Source organism: Hippichthys cyanospilos, chromosome 16 (genome assembly GCF_059441005.1).
Source record: "Hippichthys cyanospilos isolate Australia breed blue-spotted pipefish chromosome 16, RoL_Hcya_1.0, whole genome shotgun sequence".
In the NCBI taxonomy this organism is placed as follows: domain Eukaryota; kingdom Metazoa; phylum Chordata; class Actinopteri; order Syngnathiformes; family Syngnathidae; genus Hippichthys; species Hippichthys cyanospilos.
The window spans coordinates 11,103,429-11,121,589 of NC_142384.1; the positions used below are offsets into that span (position 1 = coordinate 11,103,429).

Consider the following 18,161-nt stretch of genomic DNA (forward strand, 5'->3'; position numbering starts at 1 on the left):
ATTTATCTGTTAATAAAATATATTTGTTAAAAACACTAGGGTTGCAACTTTGACCTCAAGACCAGGAAACGAGGAAGTTCAAACAAAAATAATGCACAGCTTGTTTCTTTGTATGTGAAGATATATGACAGTCCAGATGGAAACACCCACAATTACCATATGAAAAAAAAAAACGTTTGGGTTTGTGTGTGTGTGTGTGTGTGTGTGGCAACATTTTGGGTGCTTGTTATGCAGTCATGTGGGTGCATAAATCAGCTGTGGGGGGGCATGGAAGAATAACCAATTAGATTTAAGCTATGTCCTTTAGTGATGACATCACCATGAACACCGTGACCCCATACACATGGGAATTGCTACGTATTGATTTTTTTTTTTCAATGAGGCTTTCTTTGAACATTATTAAAAAAAAAAATCAAACAAAAGTTCAACAATGAAAAAAAAAATTCTATTTCTGAGAATTTAATGAATATAGTGGATTTATTAGGTGTTGTCTATATTGCCCATTTATTACCTGTCGTGATTTATAAAGTGTATTACATTTTATTCATTTTTTGTGTGGTTTTTATTTACAAATGTTTTTCTAAGTCCTTTTTATTTGAGGGTTTTGAAAATATTTTTTATAATGCAATTTTATTTGAATCATTTATTAATGTTCATATTTTTATTTAATTTAATTACATTCTATTCTTAATGTACTTATACAGTATGTTTGATTTATTTTTAAATATATGTTCAATGTCAGCAATATTACCGCTTTATGCTTTGTCGTGATTTGTAAATTGTGCATGATTATAATATTTTAAGTGTTTTTTTTCATCATATACATGTTTTAAATATGGTATATACTTTTAATGAATAAATCATTTGTTAATGTTTTTTTTATTTAATCATTAAAATGTATGAAATGCATGTTTTATTTATCTTGTCTCTTGAGATGAATGAGGAAGATATTTGCTGGTTTATTTACCGTTTAACTATTTTTTTCCATTTTCAATTTTTTTACATATTTTTTCACTAGCATCGACAAAGTGTCTTATTAATTAATATTATATTTATGCACATATTTAGTCGTTTTTGTTGCAACTTTATTTTTCCCACACAAATGTATCATGAAGCCGATTATTATTAATATTGTTATATTGTCTGTCTGCTGGAAATTAAGGACTTTTTTTCTTACATTAATTTGTATTTTGATCATCTCTTATCATAATGTGAAAAACAAAAAATATATAATCTGCAATGTCGTACTGTATATGAGACAGATGTCTCGCATCATGACAGAGGGAGGAACGATATGGAAGGAGGAAGGAGGGGCGCTAAAAAGGGGTGTGGGGGGTGTCTAAGTGTGCAGCAGGTTTGTGAGCACAGAAGCCAGAAGAGGAGGAGGAGGAGGAAGGAGGAAGAGCAGCCTGGGAGCAGTGTGGCTGCAGACGACGAGAGAAGGCGAAGAAGAAGGTAGGAGACGTCGTTTGATGTTTTTAGCCATTTTAACGGCCGTCGGCATGAGCCAGATGGGACGCTCCCTCATCCCCTCATCGCTTCATCCCTCCGCTTTCTCTTTTTTGTGTCTCTCCATCTGCCGGCGAGGAAGAGCGGCGTGATACTGCGCAGGGTGGATGACGGCGGGTGGCGGGGCGGGAGAATTAGCGGGGGATGGGATAGCATCGATATGCCGGCAGAAAAGGGGGTGCAGTACGTGTTGACGGGGGTGCACGAACCACGCCCTCCTGTCAGGCACCACCATGATGATGAGGATGATGAGGCACAAACAAGTGGATTAGCTTCATTCGTGACATGTGCTCATCGTCTCACACTGTGCCGTATCAAAAAGAGTCATACCATAGCATCGCGATCCTTTGCCAATGCTACATATACCGCAGGTTAAACAAGGTGTTTTGAACATCCTTTGCCGCTACAATATTATCGTGAGATTTAAAACCAATGCAGATTTATTGTAATATTATAACAGAATATTTGTCTGTGTTACATTAGATTCACAATAGCGTATCATCACAAAACTATGACGAAACGACGCAGAGGATATATATATATATATATATATATATATATATATATATATATATATATATATATATATATATATATATATATATATATATATATATATATATATATATATATATATATATATATATATATATATATATATATATACTGCACATACAGTATATTTTTCAATGTTAGTATCCAATTCAAGTCTGGACTATCATAATAGCTTGTAAACAATAACAAAATTATCACATAGCACGATGCTGATGACATCTCGATACCGTTGCACTAATATACTATATAATCCCAATGATTTGCCAATGATACAGATGTATGATATGATCACAACACTTGAAAAACAATCATCACAGTTTTTGATACGGTGTTTTACAATGTCAGTATACTTTGTCAAGCATGTATATGGAGATATCTTCACAATACGATATCACAATACTTTAGCAATGAAATCGACTGGTACACCATTATAATAAATAATCGCGATACCACAGCAACAACACAGATAGTATCATAGTACAAAATCAGTGCAAATATCTCATACAATACCACCAGCTGTATCACATCACAATATATCATTTATCAGTCAGGCAGCATCTATACACGTGTTATCATGATACAATATCAGCCAAACAAGATATTGTAATACCGACTTTAAAATAATTAGCCTGCAATATCAATGTTATAACATATCATCATGACTTTATCGACAGCGCCAGTAGTATCACATCACAATGTTTTCCGACGGTACTGATAGTTCACAATAAAATGATATTACAATATTTTGCTAACAATACTGACGGATAAACTTTTGCCTCTTGTGTAACATGCAGACACTTCAAACCGATGAATCATGTGTAGTCAGTGGAGTGTGTAGTCATGTGCGCAGAGAGCCAGCTTGGAACAGCTTGTCTGATTATTTATTTTTCTGGTGCAATGTTGTTAAGAATATGCTAACAAAACAGACGCTTTGTTGTGTTGCTTTACACGCGGTGACACTTTTAACACATTTTACAACACTAACACAGCATGTTTGTACTCAGCTACAGTTTTGCTCAAAATCACGTCACATGGTTGTCAATAGCACCTTCTGGAAAGTTTCCAAATGAATTAGCTCATTAGACTTCAACTGTTGGGATGTTAACATTGTCAAATAGAAATATATATTATCTTTCAAACCCTCAAAATGTTCAGAAGCATCAGCCCTATCTATACATATGTATATTTACATATATATATTTATTCCAAAGCTGTTTTGTTTGGAAGAATTTTCATTTAATAAGAAAAACCTTAACAGCTCTTCAATGCTGCAGATTGTGCAGACGGTAACATGAAGATATAATGTTATGCGTTGCAGGAAAATAAAAGCTTTCCCGCAACATTTAGTTCTTGGATCGAAGCATTTTGTCAACTACAAGTCCCACAGTGAATTGTATCAACTTTGCATTATAGGAGTCAGGCTAAACCACTCATTGAAGTCATTGAAAGGCTTGCAAATATCAAAAGCTGTCTTCTAGCGCCCCCCGGTGGTTTTGGGGTTCCAGCACAAATTTTCTACTGCACCCTGTTTGTGAGTGGCCATTGAAAGGATTAATGCAAAAATCGAGGGAAATGCATGATATAAGATTGGGGTTTCATTCTGTACAAATTGATGATATTTTCCATTTTTATTGGCAGTAAATGAGCCCGAAATGGGCTAAGGTGTGTCTCGCAACCTCCCGTTTTCAAGCATTTGACATATTGAAAGTGGACATGTTTTGACAATCTGTGCAATATTTTAGCCTTCAGCTTTTTTAAATGTCTTTTCGTGATCAACATTGTTTTGCCTTTTTGTTTTGCCAATGCAAATTGCTGTGATCATAATGATGACACACTTCTTTGAAATTATTTGAGGGCGTGCAGAGGATTGAGGTATGCCAATGTTTTCATGCTGGCTGTAGACAGATTTTAATTCATTTTTTATTGTTGTTGCGGAAAATGGGGGTGCACCAACTGCTCACATGTTTTGTTTGGAATTCTTTGGTGTTAGGTGTGCGAGGTAGATGGGGTACACCAACCCTAACAGGATACTGACTTTAAAGCCCTTTTATATCATTTTTTTGATGGTGTGTGAGGTAAAGGGTGCGCTAACTCTAACAGGATAAACTTTTTGGGGGAAGGGGGAGGACCCCTCTTTTCAGTAGTCGATCTGATCTGATATATTTTATATTACGTTCCAATTTCTGTTCTCCCTTGCAAGATATACGCTGGAAAGAGAGCAGCATGCGGTTTTAAGCTAGTAAATCTGATCCACATTAAGAGTGTTAGGCCTTGGTGGAGATACTGCTTGGTATTCAAATGAGTATTTTTAGAAGGGCTATTTTGAGACAGATCTTGAAAATGTGACGTCCAATCATCAGCCCCGGTGAGCGCCATCATGTTTGTGTGATTCTCCCGCTAAGCTGCTAATGAGATTTGAGTGCAGAGTAACGTCATTTTTGTTGGAACGCCACCCAGAAAGTGTCTGTGGCTATTTGTGGAGCTGCTGACGTTCACGTCCTGACATGCTGATTTTTGTTGTTGTTGTTTTGAACTTTCACCATCATTTGTCCATCATTGTGTGAATGCCGTGAACAATTTGTATGATTCTTTATTGACCTTCTCCTTGTACATTTCTTGAACGATTCAAACCATTCCGCTTTGGAAGCGTCCATCTTTTGATCACATCTCCCATACTACACCGCACATCTCCATAATCCCAATTTCAAATCAAGACGTATTTTATGTATTTATCACCCCATAACATTGATATGTGATAGGTTTAGCCCTCCTCACCCGGAGGATCCATGAAAGAAGCCATGCCCGTGCTCACAGCAGGAGCAGGTGAGACGAAAGCCTGGGTGTGTTCTCGTCACCTTCCATCATGTTCCTTCATCTCGTTCCTCGTCTTCGTCCTCTCAGGGCTCCACGAGACATTGGCCCTGCTCACCTCGCAGCTGCGGCCTGATGCTAACCACAAGGAGGACATGGTCTTCCTCAAGGACGTCTTCAGCGAGAGAAGCTTGGCCTACCTGATGAAGGTGAGGAACTTGCATTATTAGTCATGATTGACGGATATCATACCGTATTTACAGGACAGTTCATGTCTTTATATCCCTAATGTAACTCATTCAACAAAAATAATGTGAACACATCATATTTAAACTATGCACCTTGTGTGCACCTTAATGTCTTATACCACTTTAACAAGATTTTTACAACCATCATATTTCCTTTTCTATATAAGTCTTATGTATCCTTTCAGGTTTTCTGTTTTTGTACTATTTTTCCAACAGTGTTTAATTCGCTGTTCAACTGTAATATTTGAAATTTGCATTTTATTTAATGTTCTGGACAACTTTTTGTTTTACTTCTTTTTTTTTTTAAATTATTTCTTTATTGGTTATATCAATTTATATTAATTATACCATACTAGCATCATACTTATGTATTTAATGCTCCAGAGAATTCTACAGTACCAAATTTTCTTCCCTGACACAACTACAATGTGTCATTGTTGTTTATTTTTCTCTATCTTGCTTTATTTATTGTTTATTTATTTGTAATGTTAATCCCTATAAATGGAACAAAATGACATCATATTTTGTGCTCTATAAATCTCTCGTCTACCAAATGTACTTCCTCTTACAACTCTAATGTGCCACAGTTTCATTTATTGTTCTGTGGTAAATGTATTATTTCTTTTTTAGTAATATTAATTGTAGCACATTGTACAATACTGGCATCATATTTATTGCCCTGTACAATTCGAATCCACATTATTTAAAGCCAACACATATTGCATACTTATGTCACATCAATGTTCTCTACAATTCTAATGTAGCATATTTACATTTCGGTTCCAGATCCATGAGAGGCTAAGACAGTACGAAAGACAAAGTCCAACTCCTGTCCTGCACAGCGTCTCCTCTCTAGCTGAAGACGTACGTCCATTTAACGCACGCACACACACAATAAGAATAAAGGACATAATAACGTCCTTGGCGGAGGTAATAACCCTGAGTGTGCTCCAGCCAAGAAGCATTACAAGAACTGCTTGAAGGCCGTAAAAAAGTGCTGAGTCATCATCAAGCACATCTCATCCGGAGGGCAGCATCCTGCAGCAAAAGTGCTGACCTGGACCCGCTCACCACTCAGCGACTACTCAAATGCGAGTGTGCTTGGCAGGAAACTGACTTGTGTGCGCGTGTGTGATTGGCAGGTGACAGACGAATTGCAGAGTCGCCCCATGAACACGGACGAGCGAGAGCTGCTGCATCTGCTCTCATCTCCGCATCTCAAAGTAAGACGCTGCTACTAATGCTATTCCTCACATAAATGCTTGCTTTGGAAAATCAGGAGCTTTTAAAATAAGACAAAAAACGAATGTGGTGTGCTGAAAACAGGATGCTGGTTGCTAAATCTAAATCAGCAATTCTCAAATGGAGATGCTGAAGTTACTTCAGGGGGGACGTGAGATTTTGATAATGTTTCTGTAGATACAAGCCTTTCAATGTTTTTTAATGCCGTTACAGACACAGCATATTCTCCCTTTCAGATTAAGAGCAAATTAATTGGAAGATTAAGCAATCAATAGCTAAATTGTTTTATAGTGACTCTTTTTGCACAATATCACTACAAATTAAGTTCCAAGGTTTCATAAATCAGACATGGCTGCCACAGCACTATGTCCACGAGTATTATGTCCTTTTCATTTCATCCAAAAATGCTTTGCACTGTTTACGTTTTGGGCGAAAAAACAATACTGTACTCCCTTTGATCTAAAATTGCCATGTTGTTGGGTATCCCGCCAGGCCCTCTTGTCAGTGCACGACACGGTGGCCCAGAAGAGTTTTGATCCCGTCCTGCCGCCGCTGCCGGATGACTATGACGATGAATTGGAGGAGGAGTCAGTGAAGATTGTGCGTCTGGTAAAGAACAAAGAGCCTCTGGTCAGTGGCGATGCACATACGATAAAAGATGTTACGATTAACGGTCGCACTGTTAAGGTTTTAATTCTATTCGTATTTCTGTGCCTAGGGCGCCACCATCAGGAGGGATGAAGCCACCGGGGCTGTCATTGTAGCTCGTATCATGAGAGGGGGCGCGGCGGACAGAAGTGGTAAATTCTTGTCACTGTCCTGTCACTATTGAATCTTTTTCAAATGGATTATTCTGTTGATTATTTCATCGAATAATGGCGTAATGGACATGACTCCTTACACGTGAAGCATACTCCCCTCCCCCTGAAAATGTTTTTTATAATCTACAAAATTCAAACGTGAGTTGAACTGGGGACATAACTACTTTTTATTTGTTATTGTGAGTGGATACTGGATACAACAACTTTTATTATCATCTGTGAAAGGTCAATTCCACATTGTAAATACTGCCTCAATTTATTTTAGTCTCACTTTTTAAAATAGAAATAATCCCAAATTTCTGAAACCTTGTTTTTTTTTTAGGGTGTCTTTCTCCCTTGTTTTCATTGTAATATTCTGTGCGTCTCCACGAAAGGTTGAAAATGGTGGCGCAAAGTTCTATTTTTAAAGTGAATACACCCGCCTTGGTCGACATTTGATCAAAATCCTAGCATGAACTCAAAAACGGGCAGAACATGGAAGTGGAAAAGTAGAACATTTTAGTCCTTAAAAATCTAACACCCCAGAAAACTAGACTCTGAAACTCCACGTTGAAAACTGGGATGGAAACTTGATGAGAAGACAGCTTGATCAGGCAATTGACTTGCAAATTTGACTCGTAAACTAGACTAGAAACTAGGAAGACAGCTGTGACTTCCTGCCAAAGTGTTATGCTCAATAACTTTGATGAGGAACGTGAATCTAACGCACAAGCTCAATTCATAAACCGAACGCCCAACAAGAACCAGAACCTTATCCCTTAATATAGAAATGATGTTTACCGGTCTCCAACTTTAATCCTTGTTCCTCAACCTATCCTGTTCTCCTAGCACTAACACAAACTGGGTTAGGGTTATGGTTAGGGTTAGGTTAACTGAATCAATAAGGACCATCCACACATGCTAACCTTGAAAACTGCTCTAGGTCCACAATCTGAATGATCCCTTTCTACAAAACCCATCTGATAAAAATCCATTTGAAATTCAATTTGCATCCAAATCATTTGCTCCATCCCTCCCTTACTCTTTGTATTTTTGAAGCTAATTTTGGAACGCTAGTAACTGACTGTTGCTGACGATCCGCTGTCTATCGTGGGCTTGAATGATAAAAGGCACAGAAATCAAGTCAAAGACAGCGAAAGAATCAAAAGGAAAAATCTATATGTTATAACACGCGACTGAGTCTCTCCTGAGTATTGGCTTGCATCCTGGGTTTCATTGTTGCGGTTGCAGAAGAGATGGCAGCAGGGAGACGTCAATGTAAATAGATAAATCCCACAGAGCAGACTCTTGGATTGATTTTTTGATACTTTTACGACTTCTTTGTGGTTCTTAGGTTTGGTCCACGTAGGAGACGAACTCAGGGAAGTCAACGGCATCTCTGTGGTCCACAAGAGACCCGATGAAATCAGTCAATTGCTGGTGAGTCCAAACGAAGGGACGTCATAATTGTCGCTTATTTAATTGCTGCGTCTTCTTTTGATTCAGTCGCAGTCGCAGGGATCCATCACTCTGAAGATCATCCCAGCTGTTAAAGAGGAAGACCGACTGAGGGAGAGCAAGGTGAGCCTACGTGACGGGGAGCTTGCCAAAAAGCTGATTAATTGATGTCATAAGATTTCATGGCCATTGCGTCATTATAAACACCATAGCACCAAAGTCTCTTATCTAGAAGACCTTCATCCAAGGTGCTAATTTCCAAGCTCCAATGCCAATGAACAAATGGTGGTATTTTCACAAATTAGAAACATCTACTCTACCCAGGTGTACTTAAGAGCCTTGTTCGACTACATCCCTTTGGAGGACAAGGCCACGCCGTGCCAGGAGGCGGGACTTCCCTTCAAACGGGGTGACATCCTTCAGGTAGTGACCCAGGACGACCCTACGTGGTGGCAGGCCAAGCGTGTGGGTGACAGCAATTTGCGGGCTGGACTCATCCCATCCAAACACTTCCAGGAGAGGTAAGCATCCCTGGGCTCTGTTTGTATTTATTGCTATTCTGATTTACAGGGTTCCTTGCCCAATACGGCAAAATAAATGCCCAATCTACAGCTCAGTTACACTTTCGGTAATTTGCAGTGGCTTTCTCCCGTGGTTCCATTGTGGTCTTCTGTGCGTCTACACGAAAGGTTCTTGTTGAAAATGGTGGCGCATGTTTCTATTTTTAAAGTTAATACGCCCGCCTTGGTCGACATTTGATCAAAGTGTCAATATCAGAATGAATTGGACCTGCTATTTTTCATGATACACCCACTAAAACAATACATTATGTTCTTTGCACACCCCTAAAACTTCTTCTTTCCTCCTCCTCTCCAGACGATTGGCCTACAGGATGAAAGTTGGCACACTCCCCAATCCCAAGTCCCCGAAAACACCTTCCTGTAAGTCTCCCACAGCTTCATACAAAATATAATGCTAACAATAATAAGACAAATTAATCTCCATCTGTCCGGCGGCAATAGGTCACGTTCTCACTTCATGATGTTGTGGTTTTGTACGTAGAGTCAGGTGAGGGTTGGATCAGTGATTGGGGGTGGGTAGCAGCATGGGACGTAAGCCGGTGGGCGATCCGATTATGAGCAGCAGGGGGTAGGCCACCGTGGCTTAGTAACATGGAAGCCAACCTCTGCCATTCTTAATTCCCCCTCCAGCCCAGCTGGGGGCCCTGCTTGCTGATTTTCCAGCTAGTGACTTTTATCGCCTTAAACGCAGTGTATTTCAATTCGGGATTTTATAAGATGAAACAAAATATCACCGGAGGTTACCCAGTCTAACTAAAAAGCCACTAAAATCTCCGACTATGATGATACTATAACCTGAGCTGGACAAATGAATTTGGAAAGTCCCACATTTAAATTAGGATAGTTATGCTTGAGTTGCTGTTATTTCTCATTTGTGTGACATGTCCTTCTTTTTGTTTCAGTTGATCAAGCGTGTGAAAAAGGTGAGTACAGACATAGTAGACAAAATTTTCAAAGTAAAGGCGTGTGAGCATGTGTTTGTATAATCCCACAACTATTACTGCTTAACCCTCCTCAATAGGTGACTAGGTCTGTATAATAATATTCTATAATTGTATGTATATGTATACGATAAATCTCATCATGTCAAAGATGGAATCAGGTGTGGGAACGACTTCAGAATAAAGTTTTACCCAGGGATGCACATAAATGGTACGCATGCGTGACAGGAACCACTGATGCGTAATGATGCGTTTGCGCTTTTGCACAACCTACCAAATTTCTCCAATGACAACAACTGAGCCTGAGCTGAACATTTTTTTTCCTTGAAAAGTGGCTCCAAGATGTGCTCGGTGGTAAGGTAAACTGCAGGAACAACGGAAGCTGCATGCAATAGTTTTCTCCTAGCTTCTCATAAAGCTAAGCACTCGCGACTCATGTCTTCCTATTCTGAGAATATTTGTTTGTTTACTGAAGCGGCTTGGACTGGCTGGCCGCCGGAATAATGTGGGAGCGACACTAAAAAGGATATTAAGGAAGACTATTTTTCATGAAAGAAAGGGTACGTTCCAAATATTATGTCCCGGTACTCATGTGAGGAACCCACGAAAAAATGATGTGCACCCCTGGATATACCGTATTTTGTCTAACTATAAACCGCACCGGATTCTAAAGACTTTTGTTTGTTCGGGAGAAGTTGCACCATCTTGCCATTAGTCCATCATATCATCCCTTCATTATCCAAGTCCCGCCTCCCTTGTAAGAGATCCAAAGTGTGCTACCGTGTTTCTTACCCACCCCTTCTTTTCCCTGCTTACCTCCCTACAGACGACTGTGACTGTGAGGGCTATTTCAATGGACAGTACATAGGTGAGAGCGTGCACACCCTCCCAGTTTTGCTCTTCGTGGCAATTGGCTGGTTCCCCGGATGCAACGGGCCCTGGGGGAGGTCCTGAATGTTTGGCTGCAGGGTTGAGGGTTGTTGTGCATTCTCTCAGTTCACCAATAAATGGTCCCAAATTTGAACGCTCAAAATAGAGGCAAAAAAGGTTTTGGAAAGGAGTCGCTACAAAGTTGCTTCATGTTCCAAATAATTTGCTCTTAATTAGAAAAGGAATGCACTGTTCCTGTCACAGATTTGAATTAGACTTGCCAATACCTGCAGAAGCCTCACGTACCTGAGGTGCCTTTACGTAACCCCCTTTTCCAATCAAGTAAACCCTAACTGGCACAAAGCATTTTAGAATGAATAAGAAAAAAAATTAAAACAGAGTGTATGACTAAACAACCTTTGTAACTGCATTTATAGTGATATATTTTCTACAGCATGTCCAAATGACAGGTGGTGTAATCGCTTCCATTTTGGTTCTGGGTCATCTGCAGGAAAATTAGAGTCACTCCGTATGAAATAAAGACATGCATTTTACAAATTAGTGACTATAACACAATTTAGGAGGACGTTGCTTCGGGTTCCAATTAATTTGCTCTTAGTTTGAAAATAAAAACCCGGCAGTTGTGTGCAATGTGAAATGGTCTCCCAACTCCAACCCTTCCTCCGAACTGCAGTCCCTCAGCCAAACACGAGCTGTCTGCTTCCCTCCCATCTTGCTGGAATGCTATCATCGGGAATCTGAAAACGGCTGGTGGTGTCACCTTATAACACAACCACATTTGTGCTTCCGGTACACTCAGCACCCCGCTTGGAGCCGAGTCCCCTATCCATGCCCTCCCAAGCAACCCCCCTTTCCCTCCGCCCCTCCTTGCCTGCATCTGCATCTGCTGCAGTGCTCTTGTGCCCCCCGCCCTAGCAGCAAGCGAACCCCACCCTTATCCAGCACCCCACGAGGGCCCTCCTGCCACGTTGGACGCATTGCACACTCAACCAGGCACGTCTGCTGCTCGTTCACCTTTCCTGGTGTGCACGTGTGAGGCTAAATGAGGTGACGCTCTAACACCGGTTGTAGTCTCTCCTAAGTGTAACGCAGTGGCGCCCTCCTGTGGTCAGGTGTTTTCCTGGGAATTTTATTCAGGTACGGTGGCCGGATTCCCTTGAGTGTGTAGTCCGCCGTCCGGATGACAGATAGACCCGGTTGGGTCCATTTGTCCTGCCTCAGCTTTGGACCTTGAGTTCGAAGACAGTGGTTCTCAAACATGGCGCCAAGTAGCTCTATAACGAAAGGACTAAGGAAAGCTTAAATTGAATGATCAAAATGCTCCAAAAATTGTATTATGATTAATTTAATGGTTTGGTCAATGCCATGTCACTTAACTGGTCTAAATATTGATCTTTTTTCTCCCCCTTCATATAAATATATAAAAAAGTATTGTATATAGTTTGAAAAATAATCTTCTTTCATAAAGGACTAATGAAATTTGAAAATATTCACAGTTTTGAAGGTGAAATTCTGAATATTTGGATAAGTTTAAGCTTGTAAAAAATGATTTCTAAAAAAAAAAAAATGACAGGTTAATTTCATTCCCTCTACAGGGGCTTTTTAGTTGAAACTGGTGTATTGCAGAACTGCTCATTAATGTCACTGTCACTCTTTAAAAATAAACAAGACCAAATATCGATTCAGTTAATATTTTCACGTCAAACGAATTGTACTGGATTTTAAGAGCGCTAACCTTTCACAACATGTACAGTTTGAATATTTATTGGGTGATTCTTTCTGGTACCACTAGAGGCACTAAGCGTACATCACTTTGAGAATCACTGTTCTCGGACGATACCACATATCTAAAAACGGCCAAAATGCATGGAATAGCAACTCTCGTGTTTTGTTTTTGTGTGGCGCCCACCTGATCATTTTCATGTCATCTGTTCCGACCGTTTCCGAATCAGCCGGTCTGCGCAGGAGCTTCCGCCTGAGTCGGAAAGACCGACAAGGCTCCTCGAGCGACGGCTCCGACCCGGGAGACTCGGAGTTCCTGACCTACGAGGAGGTGACCCGCTTCCAGCAGCGGTCCAATGAGAGGCCTCGACTGGTGGTTCTCATTGGTAGGTTGGCGGAACCACCCAAGGAGGTCAGGTGGTGCCTTCGGGGGCATTTTGAAGAAAAACCCGCACGGTTCATGAGGTTTTCGTCATGTTTGAAGAAGGCGGAGCCATTCTTTAATTGTATTATTTCTCATTGTTCAAGGTTCTCTCGGCGCACGCATCAATGAACTCAAGCAGCGGGTGATTTCTGAGAACCCCCATCGCTACGCCGTGGCGGTACCACGTGAGTTTCCACGGTCACGATCCAAATATAATTTGTTTATCTTGGTCTTAAATCATTTTGCGAATCATCCTGCAGACACCACCAGGCCCAAGAAACCTCACGAGAAGGAAGGTGTGGAGTATCACTTTGTCACCAAGCAACAGTTTGACACCGATGTCCTCAACAACAAGTACGATTGCAGAATTCTTTAATGAAAGCTTGCCAACTACTAAATCATTCTGCTTTCAAGCACATAAACATCAGCAACAATTCGGCCTCTAGGCGGTGCACCAAGACAACAAATTGAGCTGTACGTCAAGATGGTCTTTGCATATGGGTGTTATCTGTATAACAGTTGACATACTGCTGTGGTATGTCAGGTCCACTTTTCAATAGTTGAATACAGTATTACTTAATTTTGACATTTTTTTTTCTCTCTGGGGCCATTATTATCACACACGCATGTTGAAAAGTCCAAGTAGAAAACTTTGCCGCAAACATGGAGATGTTTATTTTTATCTTATTTTTAGTCAACTGACCCAAGTTGGTCGACTTTTTCCCCAGCCGTGGATGGGATTTTGTTTGAATTTTTTGGATTAGGCAATAGTGGTAAAAGTGCAGACTCCATTATCGTCCAGGAAAATGTGATGCCATGTGTTATCTGTAAAATAAGCACATACAGTACTTGCTCGTGGGTTAAATAGTCATCTGGCTCTGGTTAACAGGTTCATCGAACATGGCGAGTACAAGGAGAACCAGTACGGCACCAGTATCGAGGCCATTCGCTCCGTTCAGGCCAAAAACAAAATGTGCATCGTAGATGTTCAGCCTGAGGTATCTGCAAGACCACACATGCTCGTACAACTGCCGTCAACTTCGGGATTCTGATTGTTATTCCTGACCCGGCAGGCCTTGAGAAGGCTGCGGACGGCAGAGTTTAAACCCTACGTGGTTTTTGTTAAACCGCGGGTCCCCGAAAGCCGCCGTCGCCGCGCCGCCGCGACTTCGCCGGGAGGGGCGGAGCAAGGCCGTGTTACAGTGAGTTTCCGCAAGTATTTTCTCAATGAAAATACCAGAGTCTCAGGTTTGTCGTACATGTTTAGAGTACAAAAATTCTTTGGTTCTGAGTACAATTGTCAACCTATTTTCAGACATTTTGGATTTAGTGGATTTAGTGTAGAACATGAATTTTCTCGGACGGTCAGACAGATTCTGACTCCTTTGGATTTTCTCAACAGGATGAGGACCTACAGGAGATGCGCCAGTCCGCCATCCAGATGGATCAGCAGTACGGCCATCTGGTTGACCGGGTCCTGATCAAGGAGGACTCAGTCAGCGCCTGCACAGAACTGCGGAATATTTTGGAAAGACTTGAGCGCGAGTGCTTCTGGGTGCCTCTCAGTTGGGTTCGGACCTAAAAACCCCTCTTAATCACCATCCTCATTTGGACTTGGGGGCTGCTGCACTTCCCATCCAGAACTCAGCGGGGAACAGAGTCCAAACCGCAAAAATCTGCCACTTCCGGAGCACCACATTTATCAGGTTTACTTTGAAGAACTGAATGAATCGCTGCCTGGCAAAGAGGACCACTCAGACAGCTTTACCACGACTCCTGTTGGAGTCCTTTAAGTAGCATGTTTTGTAAATAATACAGATCACAGAATGCTTCCCCGAGACTAAACACTCAACAGAATGTGACATGTTTATTTTTCCACAAGGAACTGCATGTCCACGTGTTTATTTCATGTAAATAATAATGTACATGTTACTCCTGGTGTGCCAACGAATGCAACCTGTTTACCTTGGTGTCCTCTGAAGGCCTGCACCTCTTTGTATGGATGAATGCATTTTTTTATTTTTTTTGGGGGTGGGGGGGTTATTTTAATATTTTAATTGAACTGAGATTGACAGCACTCACATTCGAGATACACACTAATGCTAAATGCTTTTAAAAAGTGATTATTGCATTGCATCTTGTCCTAAAAAAATATTTTAAGAATATTTGGATGAACATAACTATAATGTGGCTGTCTTGCAGGTTACACATTTTTTAAGCTTGTTAAGAATTTGAGGATACACAAAGTAAGTACTCTAGTCCTTAAATAGCAAAAGATGCAAACTGGATTCTTATGTTTGCTATATGTGCAAATTCTCAAAAAGGAAAACAGCTCATTTCACTTCAAATGTAACATTTGTTTTGGTATTCAAATGCTGTATGAGGGCCCACCGTAGCTTCAGTCATTTGGACCATGTAAACATGTAAAAAGTGCCATAATAAATAAACAAAGCAAATTAAGTCTGAGTTAGTTGATTATTTAAAACGTACACAACGAGGTCACTAGTCCATTTAATTAGTAAATAAATAAATGAATCAAGAATCACATACCTTGATTTCTCTAAACCCGCTCCCCCAAAGGGCTTACTTGCACAATTCACATTCAAAATTGGCACAAAACTGAAAAATAAAATAAACTGGAACAACTCATATTGTGCATGTATTGACACAAACCAAGCAACATTAGACTGCCATCAAAATTATAAGATTGGCTCACATGTGTGAATTTTGCAGCATATTTTTTGTCCTGAACGCACCCCAATTATAAGTCCCCCACTAAAGTCACTTGTCCAGTTAAATCACCTTATACGTTTAAAACACCATCAAACTTTAAATACAGTTTTACTGAATTCACATGCACGTCAAATTGTCAAAAATGCAATAAAAAAAAAATCATATAGTCTTTTGTGAAGCGGTCTGCCCTTTTGCGGTTAGTACTGGTATTATATATTTCAACGCCCCAGCAACAGCAAACAATTTAATTTTTTGAACTTAATCGGGGTGACATTTGAGCGTGAGCGAAAGCCGTAAAAAACAGTTCGGTAATCCATCCGTGTACTAGAGCCTGTAAATAAGAAACGTGCATCATAATGTTGAGAAATGAATGAGATTGGAAAAATAAAACACGTCTAATCTCAATAATCGTGATGCTGTTTAGGACTCAATTTATGGACATACAGTCACGTATTCATGCAGCGTACCTTGGCCGGTGAAGTCAATCAGGGTGATAACGATCCAATTTCACCCTATCACGGTGATCTCTGACAGACAGACTTGTGATTCTTCAGTTAATAAAGACCAAAAGTGTAGTAGCAGCAAGCTACCGCTGGAGGGCAGTGAACAAATAGACAAAAACAATTCGCTTGTGGTTTAGGACACAATTAGTTCATCAGCAGTACACGAGCATATTTTCATATTTAATATTTTGAGTGCCTCAGGGTAAGATGTGCTATCTGTAATATAAAACATTTTATTCCTTTTGCAAAACTAAGAAGGTGGAAATACGCTGTAGTTGTTTAGACGGTCACTTTAATCTCTGCTTCAAGGTCAGCAATGTTATTTTTATTATCTACAAAATAACACTATGCTGTTGTTAGCTCTTTGGCCAGTTCTACCACGACCTCTCCTATATCAAAGGCAAAACATAGACCAATTTCCTAAAGGTCTTAAAGTGCAAAATGGGGTTACCCGAAACCCTGTGCACGCAAACAAACGTGGAATATCAACTAACTAGATGCAAGCAGCTCAACACTTGCCAAATGCAGAAAGCCTCCATTTTTTTCTTGGTCTATCTTTTAGAATTATATGCAAATGGGTTAATGTAGCACATGTAATAATTAAAAATACCTTGGAGGAATCGTGTTGGCCAAATTACAGATATCAAGGAGATACGAGCTCAAGGACAAATTTATATCAGAAAGCCAATCTAAGTCACAGACACATAATACCATCCAAGACAGTCAGACACATTATCATAAGGACAACAACAACATGGAAGACAATGAGGCAAAGTAATTTGGCCAACAACAAAGACAGTGACACAATTAAAATGCAGGTACAACAGCATTAGACACATTATGGCATCAAGGCTACACACATATCAAATACAACTATTCTACCTCACAGACACATCAGAGACACAATATAGAATCCATATCATCCACATTTAAAACATGGGTCACAGAAGAACAACAACACAGAACTGCATCAAAGACATGGTTGCATCAATGACATCCAAGTCACTACAGCATTAAAGACACATTCTAACAATACACAATGTCACCAGACACAACAACATCCAAGCCATACTTCATTTATCAAAGACACACAATTGTTTTGAAAAACAACGAGTGACATCAACGACACAGTAACATCAACTAAATACAATGACACCAGGCACATACTGTAACAACGTTAGACACATTGGCATCAAAGACACAATGACTTCCAAGTCACAGTGACATCAAAGACAACACAAACAGCTTCTTTCCTTTATTAAAGTCATACAGTAGCATAAAAGGCGCAATAATATAAAACCCACACATCTAAGACAATGATCTCAAAGACACCAAAACAGCCTGAACGTCCTTCCCGCAAAGCTTTTAAGAGAATATGAGTCCCTCTTTGATGTTTGTTGCCGAGCGCCAGACGCACTCACCTCTTTTCCATTTGTGCACTGATGAGATTTTCACACCGTTTAGTCAAGGAATCCATTTTACACTTATCTACTTAACCACTCGTCCATTCATCCAAGTGTTGAAGGAGAACATACCGTTTCATTTCTTGATCGATGAAGAGCGACGTGTGGCAACAGCCGGCATACGTTGGCACCTAAAAGACATCTGCTCTGCAACCAAAACAAAACGGCTGTAGTAATAAAGTCAACACATTGAAAATCAAAGTGTCTCGCCTCCAAATATTGAGTTGGAGAGAAGAATAACAGATGAAGCTGCAAACTCTCATATCGCACACTTAAAACT

General features: G+C 40.2%; 1 protein-coding gene across 3 annotated transcripts; it reads left to right on the plus strand.

The window, feature by feature from the left end:
* The first annotated feature begins 1,335 nt into the window (after nt 1–1,335).
* Nucleotides 1,336–15,638, plus strand: mpp3a (MAGUK p55 scaffold protein 3a). 3 transcript variants are annotated; one of them, XM_088436608.1, is made up of 20 exons: nt 1,336–1,455; nt 4,824–4,887; nt 4,966–5,084; nt 5,910–5,987; nt 6,266–6,346; nt 6,858–6,995; nt 7,084–7,165; nt 8,520–8,605; nt 8,672–8,746; nt 8,948–9,144; nt 9,500–9,564; nt 10,107–10,127; nt 10,972–11,013; nt 12,108–12,173; nt 12,989–13,144; nt 13,287–13,367; nt 13,443–13,536; nt 14,072–14,180; nt 14,256–14,384; nt 14,585–15,638. In XM_088436608.1, the coding sequence occupies exons 2-20, from the start codon at nt 4,851–4,853 to the stop codon at nt 14,762–14,764; spliced, it is 1,836 nt and encodes a 611-aa protein (XP_088292734.1). In that variant the 5' UTR covers nt 1,336–1,455; nt 4,824–4,850; the 3' UTR covers nt 14,765–15,638. The 3 variants fall into 3 exon arrangements, with proteins under 3 accessions (XP_088292734.1, XP_088292735.1, XP_088292736.1); XM_088436609.1 differs by lacking the exon at nt 12,108–12,173; XM_088436610.1 differs by lacking the exons at nt 10,972–11,013; nt 12,108–12,173.
* Nucleotides 15,639–18,161: the final 2,523 nt, after the last annotated feature.